The 11,079-nt window shown below is 53.6% G+C and overlaps 1 protein-coding gene across 2 annotated transcripts; it reads right to left on the bottom strand.

Annotated features, from left to right (window-relative positions):
- Positions 1-275: 275 nt before the first annotated feature.
- On the bottom strand, positions 276-8,665 carry VSIG10L (V-set and immunoglobulin domain containing 10 like). Of its 2 annotated transcripts, XM_074370983.1 has the most exons (11): positions 8,626-8,665; positions 7,706-8,545; positions 6,998-7,291; positions 6,557-6,841; positions 5,535-5,789; positions 4,829-5,107; positions 4,279-4,575; positions 1,968-2,081; positions 1,602-1,744; positions 1,043-1,119; positions 276-690 (listed from the first exon to the last, which is right to left on the bottom strand). In XM_074370983.1, exons 1-10 carry the CDS (start codon positions 8,663-8,665, stop codon positions 1,048-1,050), a joined length of 2,619 nt encoding a protein of 872 aa, XP_074227084.1. In that variant the 3' UTR covers positions 276-690; positions 1,043-1,047. The 2 variants fall into 2 exon arrangements, with proteins under 2 accessions (XP_074227084.1, XP_074227083.1); XM_074370982.1 differs by having other exon boundaries at positions 276-1,119.
- Between the last annotated feature and the right edge of the window lie 2,414 nt (positions 8,666-11,079).

Here is an 11,079-nt window from a genome sequence, read left to right as displayed (position 1 = left end):
CCAGCCTGAAACCACTTACCTCCATGTTACTTGCAGCCAAAAGGATTTTCATTGATGCACTCCTTAAATTTTCAAAGAGAAACCCAGGTGAAAAAGGAAGGAATCCTGCTGGGTAAAGCAACAGCAAGCCCAGTCCTTCGCGGGCCCCAAAACATTTGATCGTCAACAAATATTTATGGAGGAACTGCCATGTGCCAAACTCTGTGTTAAGTGCTTGGGATAATGACACGGTCTCTACCTTTGTGCAGCTCTCAGTTTAGAAAGGGACTCAGAGGTTAAACAATTAATTATGTATTTACATATAAGGCACAGGAGGTTCAGGGGCTCTGGGACCTCACACGTGACAGGTAGGTTGGGGTCATGGGTTCGGGAAGTGTCCTCTATAATGGTAATGGTTACTTTTACATTTGAGAAACAAATGACAGAGCAAAGAAAGCTGCTCCAGGCAGAGTAAACTCTAGGAGCAAAGGCCTGGAGGCAAAATAAAGTGTGGTGGAGAGAAGCCAGGATGAAAGTTCTGGAAGGGGAGGTCAGAGAGGCTGACAGAGGCCAAACCGCAAGGTTTTGAAGGTCACGATGAAGAGTTTGGACAATATCTGAAGGGCAACGGGCAACCGCAGAAGGGCTTAAAGAGATGAGGGATGTGATCTGATCTAAGATGAAGACTCTGGAAGCTGGAGGGGGTGTGGCCTGGAGGCAAAAGAGAACATAGGAAGATCCTATCAGAGAATGAGGCAGGGCGACCTCTCCAGCACAGAGCAACGCAACAAGCCCTGCCAGTCTGCCACAGACACTGCAGGTTTTTCCTGCTCGAAGGTTGTGCAAACCACACTGACAAATCAGCAGGTGTCTCTCCCAGCCCAGGAATCCCATCTCTTTAGTTGCACAAATGCCGGTAGAGTCTTCTCTGCTGAGAGAGGGAAACGGGAAGCCCCACTTTCTGGGTCCAACCTTCAGTCACAGCAGGACAGGAAGCCCTGACTGCTGGTGGGGCTAAACAGGAAGTTCTTCCCCAAAGTCCGAGGCACAGCAGGCCACTCACTCTGGTCACACCTGCGTGGCAGCCCGAACAGTCTTGGGAACCCCACCTGGAGAGATGACTGGACTGGGGCTGGTGGCCTGGAAGAGAGAGGAGGGGTGAGGAACAACCTCACAGGTTACCCTGGATATGATATAACTCACCCTTTTCCCACTAGCTCCCACTACGGTGAAATTAGTTGAGTTCCCCCCAAAAAGTGTCTAGCCACCCTTGGGAGAGATAAGACATGCAACAATCCAACTTTTATGGGGAAGAAGACATTCTATTTCACTTCAGAGAGAAAATGAGAGTTTTGCCAATTTTTATGAAAAAAAATTCAGGTGTTTTCCCTCATTTGGGGAGGAAATTGGAACTTCACTTTTTTTTTTTAATGCTTCTTTTAATTTACATAAAAATTGGGTGGGAAGTCATGTCCAACTTTTATATATTAAAAAAAGGGAAAAAAAGCTACCAACTTTGTAAACCAACAAGAAAAGTTGGAAGAATTCAGACCATCTCATCTCCCCGCCTGAAACAAAAAAGTTCCACCTCCGTTCCAGGACACTGGGGCACCCACACTCACCGGGTGTGCCCTGGATGGGTGAGGGTCCTCCAGCGGGACTTTGAGAGGCAGAGGCTGTGGGGTCACGCTCTGCATCTTCTTTTCTGGTAGTGGGACTACAGGGGTCAGCGTGGGGGGATGTTTCTTTTTCTTAGGGGTCTCTCCTTGGAAAGGGAGGAGGAAGAGAAATAGAAACACGTGACTGGCTGTTCAACATGCCCACCCAGCCAATGGCAAGGGAAGCTGGGCTGAGAGGTGTTGTCTTACTCTGATTGGCTGATATGGAGATAGGAAGGAGGATTGGATGAGGTAACCGCTGCTGATTGGTTCAGAGGCTGAACCAATGGCACTCTTTCTAGGGACTGTACCAGTTGGTCCCTCACTCACCTCGAAAGGGGCACAGACAACAGATGCATAGGAGCAGAAGTGCTGCCAGGAGTGCGAGGGCCAGTAGCGAACCCAGGACGATGCCTGCAATCGCCCCGGGGCTCAGGGTGGGGCCTGGAAGAGACATAGAGAAGGAGGATAGAGGAGCAGGAGCCAAAGCTGGATCTGTTTCTTGAGCCCCCTGGTCTCAACCCCCCTCAGAACCCAGGAATCTGGGACCTCAGCATCCTCAATTCATTTAACATTTCCTAAGTGACTATGGTGTGCCTGGCAGTCCACTAGCTGGTGAAGATCCATTGGTGAGCAAACCAAGATACCTGCTGTCGTGGGGATTCAATCAGAAATGAGTGCTCAAATAAATAACATAATTACAGATTGCACTAAGAAGAAAAATAGATGTGCTATGATAGAAGTAATGGGAGGGGAGGTGATATTTAGAAAGGCTGGTGAAGAAAGGTCCTTGAGGAAGTAACATTTTGGGAAGAGAACTGAAGAACTTATTCTAAGTTCTAAGACATGCTAAACCGGGGGAACTGTATTCCAAGCAGTGGGAACAGAACATGCAAAGACTTAGAGCTACAAAAGGGCTTTCTGCATTCAGTGAAGGCCAGGGTGGGTGGAGGAAATGGAATGAAGGTAGAATAGGTAAAGGATGAAGTTAGAGGGGTTAACAGGGACCAGAGTCTGGGCATGAAAGGCTTTTCAGCAGGGCAGCAGCAACACGATCTGATTTGCATAACTTCAGCTTCTACCTGGAGAATGGCTTTGGAGGAAGGCAAGAAGGGATGTAAAGAGACCAGATAAATGGCCGTTGCAGTCCAGATAAGAGAGGATGGTGGTGTCTGACCAGAGTGTTGGAGTGAAGATAGAAAGAAGTGGGTAGATTAGGAAAGCATTTTGGAAGGAAAAGTGATGGGACCTGCTGGTATCTGGGATTTTGGAAGTGATGTCAGCATGCGGGCAGTGCTATTTACCAGGATGGGAAGACTGGAGATTTGGTCAGAGGCGGGCAGGGTGCAGTTTGGGGAAAACTATTGAGGTCTATTTTGGACATGTAAAGTTTGAGGTGCCAGTTGGGCATCCTAAGTGAAGAGGGCAAGTGGCGAGGTGCCTTTTCAAGTCTGGAGTTTAGAGGAGAAGTCTGGGCTGGGGATGAGACATCTGAGAGTCATCTGAGCATTAATGATATTTAAGGCAACGAGAGTAGACAAGGCCACACTGGGAAGAAATATAGGTTGAGAAGAGGGCTGAGGACTGAGAAACCCAATCCTCAGAAGTTGAGGAGTGTTAGTGGTTGAATTGTATCTCTCCCCAAAAAGATAGAGTGACACCCTAACTCACAGTACCTGTGAATGTGACCTTATTTTGGAAATGAAATTTTTGTGGAGCATCTTGATTTGATTACACCTGCAAAGATTTCATTTCCAAAATAAGGTCATACTCACAGGTACTGAGGGTTAGGATGTCAATACAGTAGCCCCTCCCCCTTTATCTGTGGGGGATGCGTTCCAAGATCCTCAGCAGATGCCTGAAACTACGGATAGCACCAAACCCTATACCCGATATTTTTTCCAGGATCATTACTCTTGCGCTTTGGGGCCATTATTAAGTAAAAGAAGGGTTCCTTGAACACAAGCACTGACATACCATGACAGATGATCTGATAACGGAGACAGCTTCAAAGTGACTAATGGGAGGGATACCCTGGACAAAGGGATGATTCACATCCCAGGCAGGATGGAGCGGGGCCAGCGTGAGATTTCATCACGCTACTCAGGCACGCAATTTAAAACTTATGAATGGTTTATTTCTGAAATTTTCCATCTAATATTTTCAGAGTGTGGTTGACTGCTGGTAGCGGAAACCGAGGATAAAGGAGGGCTATTGTATCTTTTCTGGGGGAGACAACATTCAAGAAGTCAAGTCAAGATGAGATCATGAGGGTGGGCCCTAATGTGATATGGCTACTGTCCTTAAAAGAGGACAAGAGACACACACAGGGAGGAGGAGGCTCTGGGAAGCTGGAGGCAGAGATTGGAGTGATGCCAAGGACTGACGGTCACCATCAGAAGCAGAAAGGAAAAAAATGAGGATTCTACACAGTCTCAGAGGGACCATGGCCCTGCAGACACCTTGATTTCAGACTTCTGGCCTCCAGAGTTGTGAGAGAATACATTTCTGTTGTTTCAAGCCACACAGTTCATGATATCTGGTTACAGCAGCCTTAGAGAACTAATGCAGAGATGGAAGAGCCAACAAAACAGACTGAGAGGAGACAGCCCCGGAGAAGGCACCCACAGCTCCAACTCACCGGCCAGGTAGACCTGGCTTTGGGATGGGATCCCTGGCTGGCCCCCCAGGGTGGGCAGGATACGAAAGACCCAGGTCCCAGGGTTCCGATGAGGGAGGGGCACCACAGCTGAACGCTCCCGAGGTCCCAGGATGAGCAGGGAGACCCAGTCTTTGTAGGTGGCAGCTCTGCTCAGGTCAGGGCCCTCTGGCCGTGTCTGGATCTCAAAACCGCTGATCAGGGCCCCGCGCTCCACATCCCAAGTCAGCACCGCTGCATCCTGGGTTCTCTGCAGCCTCCATGAGGAGATGGAGGGTCCTGGGGAGGGTTGGGGGGATCAAGATGGAGGCCGGATTCATGGGCCCTAGAGGGGAGAGGGAAGAGGGCCACCAGCCTGGACTCCTAGGTCCCAGGGGCAGGGGGTCTGGAGACCCTGACTCCTGGGTCCACGAGAAGGGACTCGGGGCCTGGACTCTTGGGTCTGAGGAAGGAACAGGCTGGAATTCCAGTCCTAAGTGTTTGAGAGAAGAGAGGGCTGGAGGGCCTGGTTCTGGGAAAGGATGGGGCTTACCAATGAGGGTGATCTGGTCCCCACCAGCACCCAGCGCCCCGCTGCACAACACGGAGTAATTTCCCAGGTCCCAGTCCAGGCTGAAGTTGCCAATGAGGAGCTTCCGTCCATCTTGGCTGAGCCGCAGACGCCCCCCACCTCCTGGGGCCAGGGGTCGCCCTTCCCGGGACCAAGATGCTCGAGAAGGTGGGGGACAGCCAGAGGCCTCCAGTGCCACCTCTGCCTCCCCTGACCGTGTCTTCTCCACTATCGGATGCAGCAGCACCTCGCGAGGGGCCTCTGCAGATGGAAGAAACCCAATCAAGAAAGTCAAAGCACAGGTTCTGCGCCCTTTGATAAATCTAATAAGGCACCTTAGCCAAATGAGGAAGAACTAACTGGCTATTCACTCATTCATCTGATTTCCTTAACAAGGACTTAGGAAGTACGTGCCTGGGAAGGCCGTGGCCTGAGAAATTCATGATTCTCAACTATTTATTGCTCTGAACACGTGGGAAAGTGTCAGCCCTCTTCCTGGTTCCAGGAAAGAAATTTTGTCCCCGCCCCTGCTTGAAGTATAGGAGAAACTTCCATCCTTCTGTAAGATGAAAAATAAAGGCAATCTCTTTTCCTGGAGTTAGTAAGTCCCCCTTTCTCAGAGCCTAAAGGAGCAAAGAAGCACCTCCTTCTCCTCGGAAAACAGGAAAGAAGTCCCACAGACTCTCACCCGGGGTGACAGTGCAGGTGCGCGTGGTCACCAGGTGACGAGCAAGGCAGGTGACCCGGACGCCGCTGAGCCGAGGGTGGGCGGGGACAGCCGCTTGGAGCGCAGAGGACACCGGCCCCGCCCAGACCCCTTCCGGGAGACCCTGGAACTGCAAGGAGGCGGCAGGGACCCCGCCAGGCCAAGAGCAGCGGAAGCGGAGGCTTCTGTCCCCAGGACCCCCTTCGACTGAGCACTGTGGGGACCCGGGGGGCAGATCTGTGGAGGGGAGGGAGAGATCAAGGGGTCAGCCTCTCTCCCCTCTCCCCTCTAGCTCCGATTCTCTGAGCGTTCACTGCACTCTTTCTTCACCTGGCCCCACCCTGTAGGCATTGACCCTGCCCCGTTCTTTCGCAGACCCGTCCCCTTTCCTAAGGACACTTCATCTTCCCACACTTGACTCCTTTCATTCTAAACGTAACCCCACCCCCTTTTTTCTAGTTCCACCCCTTTACCAGGTTATTGGGCCCCTCTGATTACTCCATGAGAAGCCTCTTCCTGCTGAACCCGCCCCTTTTGCCAGACGTCCCTGCGCTTCCTAGTGGACCCTGCCCCCTTTCTAAGATGACTCCGCCCCTTTCTAGAACGATTCCCCTCCGTTCTCTTGTGACTCCGCTCCCTTTCCCAGGTAACGTCTTTCTTTTGCTGATCCCACTTACTGGCCTAGCAACTTAGTCCCGTCCCTTTCTGGCTCCCACTCTTGGCCACTTAAGTCTGCTGCTTAATTTATTGAGATTGCTCCCTGCCCAGGAAGCTCCGCCCTCTCAGTGCTGGCCCCGCCCCCTCCTGGCTACCCTCGCTCCACCCCTTACCCTGAGCATCCCCGTTCCTTCTACAGGGATCTCCGCCCCTCCCTGCCGGCCCCGCCCCATGCTAGCCCCGCCCCATCTCCGAGTAGTTCAGCCCCCTGCTGGTTCCGCCCCTTCTCCCCGGCATCTCGGCTTTTTTGCTGGCCTGGTGCCTCCATCCCGCCCCGCCGCGCTCACCCGCCACCGTGAGGTTGAGCAGCGAGCGGCGGCGGTGGCCGGTGCGAGGGTTCGCGGCGAGGCACGCGTAGGCGCCGGCGTGGCCTGGCCGGACCGCCGGCAGCAGGAGGCGCGGGCCGGCGGGCACGGCGGCCTCTGCAGGGTCCGCCAGGCTCCACGTGATGTCGGCCGGTGGCCGCGAGGCGGCGGTGCAGCGCAGAGTCACGTTGCTGCCCGCGGTGACATAGAGGGCAGGGGCGGCGTCGCGGTCCGAGGAGACTTTGATGACCGGTGGATCTGGGCCGTCTGAGGGGAGGAAAGGGGTCGGAACCTCGAGAGTCGGGGTCACCTGAGACTCTTCCGGGCTCCCGAGAGACTGAGCTTCCAGCCCCCTCCTCCTCAAAGAATCCGGCGCTCGAGCCCCTGATCCCTGTCTCCGCCCCGAGGCATCCCCCAACTCACAGAAAACACTGACGTCGGCCGCCACCTCTGTGTGGCCGAAGGGGCTGCGGACGCGGCAGGTGTACCGGGCGTGGTCGCTGCGCACAGGGCGCGCAATGAGCAGCTGGTCGCCCTCTGCGTGGATCCGGGGTGGCTCCGCTCCCTCGGGGTCCGCTGCCTCCACAGCGCGTCCGTCCCGGGTCCAGCTCAGCTCCCCGCGACCCGGCGCCCACCCTATGCAGCGCAGCCGGAGCTCGGTCGCACCCTCCTCTGTCTCTGGGGCCTTGGGCTGCACCGATAGCTTGGGCAGGGGCTCTGGGAGAGGGGAAAGGGACTCAGGACTCCCTCATCCCTTAGGTCTAGGACTCCAGGCCCCAGCCCCCTCCACCTCTTACACCTGGGACTTCCGTCTTAGCAGAGGCCCCCCTTTTAACCCTCCTCTTGGCCCCAGGAATCGTCTTCTCACAGACTCATGAGTCTGAGTTCCCACCTCTCTCCTCTCCTGCACTCAGGAGTCAGGACCCCCAGGAGTTTTGGTCCCCAGGTCCAACTTCCCTCAAGCACCCCTGTCTTTTGCCCCCAGCTCCTCTTCTCCCTCCTTCCAACCCAGAAGCCCTCTCTCCCCTGTCTAGGAACCCCTTCCTCTGGGGAGGAAACATGCTCAAAACAGCAGGAAACTGCCCAAAGCAGCCCCAGTCACCAGCACTGGGGACCTCAGAACCCACTTACCATACACACCCACCGTGAACTCCCGAATCTGCCGAGAAACCCCAGCCCGGATAACCTCAGCTGTGTAGACCCCAGCATCCTCTAACTGGGCAGAGGTGAGTTCCAGGCCCCCTCGAGCCTGGTCAAATCGTAGGCGGTCTCGGTGAGCAGGGTCCAGGCTGATCAGAGGGGCCCCTAGCCCCAGGCCCCCGGCTGCCAGTACTTTGGAACCGTGGCGCCAAACCACTAAAGGGGCTGGAGGGCCAGGGCTGGGGACTGGAACCAAAGGAAGCCGGATGGTGGTCCCCACTAGCACTGCGAGAGGCCCCTCCATCTGTGGGGGGAAGCTTGCCCCTGAGTGGGCCTCCATGGGAACTCTGGGATCCAGGCTCTGGGCAGAGATGTCACTATCCAGATCCTCAGAGAATTTTGAAACTGGGGCCTCCCCAGAGACTTCAGTATCTGGGACTTGAGCAGACACGTTGGAAGCTGGAGTCTTCACAGAGAAGGAAGACTCCGGGTTTTTGGCAGAAACTTGAGGACCCAAGGTATCAGGAAATACTTCAGAACCAGGGATTCCAGAGAAGGAACCTAGCTTCACAGATGGGCCGTCAGCAGAAACGTTTGACCAGAAGGACCCGGGCGCATCGCTGGGATCCAAGGCTTCAGGAGACCATTCAGAATGAGGGATATCCGCGGAAGCTTTTGAAGCTGGAGACTGATCTGAAACTTTCCCGCTGGGGGGTTTAATGGAGGGAACTTTTGAATCCGGGCCCTGAGAAGAACTTTCTGAGTCCAAGGATAAATTGGTTCGCTGAATTCCAGGAGAGACTCTGAGGGCGAGGACCCCTACTCTGGAGGCTGCAGAGGAGAAGAGGAGAGGGCATTGCTGGGCTGCTGAAAAGGGGACAGGTGGGGAAGGGGCTGAGCAGGTCACTTACCCAGGAGCAGGAAGAGCGGCAGAGCCAGTGAGGTGTCCATGGTGCTGGCCGCACCAGCGAGGATACTGAGGCAATACCCAGGGCCTGCACCCATCCCTCCCAGGCTGGTCGGGGCTGGACGAGTCGGACAGGACTGGTAGCTTCCTGGGCGGGGAAGGGAATCAGACCCAGTGGGAGGTGCCAGCATCCCCTACCCAGATCAGGTGCCTGAACCACCACCCCACCCCACTTGTCCTCATCAGCTGGTCCAGTCTCGGGGGGAGGCCCAGCCTGACCCCTGCACTCCCCACCCTCTGGGGGAAGATGGTGAGAATCGAGTACCAGCCAGAAACTTGGTGACAAATTCATGGAAAATCCAGGAAGGCTTCCTGGAGGAAGGTAAGTTGCCCTTTCAGAGAGCATTCCCCTCTATGATGGCCTTGGCCTCAGCCGAGTCTTCCTCCTCTGCAGCCTCCTGGCCTCAAGTCCAATCTGTCCTGCCTGCAGCCTCAAATCCCCATGTCTGACCCTGCTCCTAACTCTCCCATGGTTCCCTCTTGCCCTCAGGACCAAGTCTCAAGTAGCTATCTCTCACCCAGTCATCTCTTCTGAGACCCAGAGGTGCATCTCCATGTCCCCCAGGCACTCACATGCCCTGTGTCCCACTACACTCTCCAACACAACCCTTCTGCATTCTCCATCTCCTGCAATCTAGAGACATGTTGTGAGCCTCCCCCCACCCCACCGCCTCCCTTCCCTTCACTGCTGTCAGTCTCTGAAACCCACCCACTCCCACCCCTGAATCTCTCTGCTCCATCCCTTCCTCTCTGTTCCTACTGGCTGAGCCTCAGCACAGGCCCTCACTTCTCCCTCTGTCCCTTTGCCTGGCCTCCTCCCTCCAGCTTCTAGTCTTCCTTAGTCCATGGATTCCCACTTGGCCTTTGAGTCTTTCCAGAGCTGACCCTGCCCCTCCATAGCTCCCCAGTGCCCCCAGGAGACAACCAGGTTCCTCATCAGAACTGCCAGGCTGATACCCACCCACTTTCCCCCTCCAGCAATTATTCTTTGAATACCCGGCCATTCCTCTGCCCATCTCTCCCCTCCCTGCCTTTGCAAGGGCAGCTTCCTCTGCCTGGAATGCTTGTGCTCGCTCCCCCACCCCCTCCTCTGACCTGGCTAAACCACAACTAGTCCTTCAAGTCTCACCTTATTAAGAACCAAAATAATAATTACCACTTCTCATGCGCCAGGAACCATGTGAAATGCTTTCTGGACATTATTGGGCTGAACCCTTCTAAACACTCTATGGGCCGAACCCTTCTAAACACTCTATGGGCCAGGTGTTTACAAACCGGGATACTACGGCTCAGAGACGTCAAGGGACCTGCGGAGGTGGCACAGCTGGAGGGAGGCGTTTAGCCCAGGATGGTCAGGCTGCTCACTCTTTCTGAAAACTTCTGCCACCCCATGCTAATAATAATAATAATGGCCATAATATACAGTGAGAATCTTCTGCATGTTGGGTATGGGTCTGCAGGTGCTACATTAATTAAACCTTCAGAATCCCATGGAGGTACGTTTTGTAGATTAAGGAATAGCTGCAAATTCAACCCTCCTGCTATTAAGAAATGGGGTCAAATTTGCAGCAACATGGATGGAACTGGAGATCATCATTCTAAGTGAAGCCAGAAAGAGAAAAATATCATATGATATTACTTATATGTGGAATCTAAAACAAACAACAACAACAACAAAACCCCACACAAATGAACTTATTTATAAAACAGAAACAGACTCACAGACATAGAAAACAAACTTACGATTACCAGAGGGGAAAGGGGTGAAAAGGGATAAACTGGGAGTTTGACATTTGCAGATACTACCATATATAAAATAGATAACCAACAAGTGTCTACTGTAGAGCACAGGGAACTGTATTCAGTATCTTGTGTAGCCTATAATGAAATAGAATGTGAAAACGAATGCATGTATGTATACGTATATGCTGTGCACCAGAAACTGACACATCGTAAACTGACTACACTTCAATTCACTTTTTAAAATAAATAAATAAAAGCTATTAAAATTTTTTAAAAAAGAAAAAGGAATAGGGTCTATGTCCCCTCCCTTGGGTCCGGGTAGTCTCTCCGACTGTCAGACCAAGAGAGCAGAGCAGAAGTGGCCCTGCGCTAATTTTTGCATCTAGAACTTGAGAGACTGGCGCCTACGCCGCTGCCTATACTGGGCCCCAGCTGTGAGGAAGCTCAAGCGGCCCCAAGGAGAGGAACCATGGCCCCTGGCCAACAGCCAGCTCAAGCCCACAGCCCCAGCCAGCTTGCCAGGCACAGGACTGAGCCACCTTGGACACCCCATTTGAGCCATCCCCACCAAGGCTGCATGGAAGATTGGCAAGCTGTCCCTGCCAAGCCTCACCCACATTTCAGATTTACGAGCAAAATAAATGATTGTTGGTTT

Source organism: Camelus bactrianus, chromosome 9 (genome assembly GCF_048773025.1).
Source record: "Camelus bactrianus isolate YW-2024 breed Bactrian camel chromosome 9, ASM4877302v1, whole genome shotgun sequence".
Taxonomy (NCBI): Eukaryota; Metazoa; Chordata; class Mammalia; order Artiodactyla; family Camelidae; genus Camelus; species Camelus bactrianus.
This window is presented reverse-complemented; position numbering and strand designations above follow the sequence as displayed.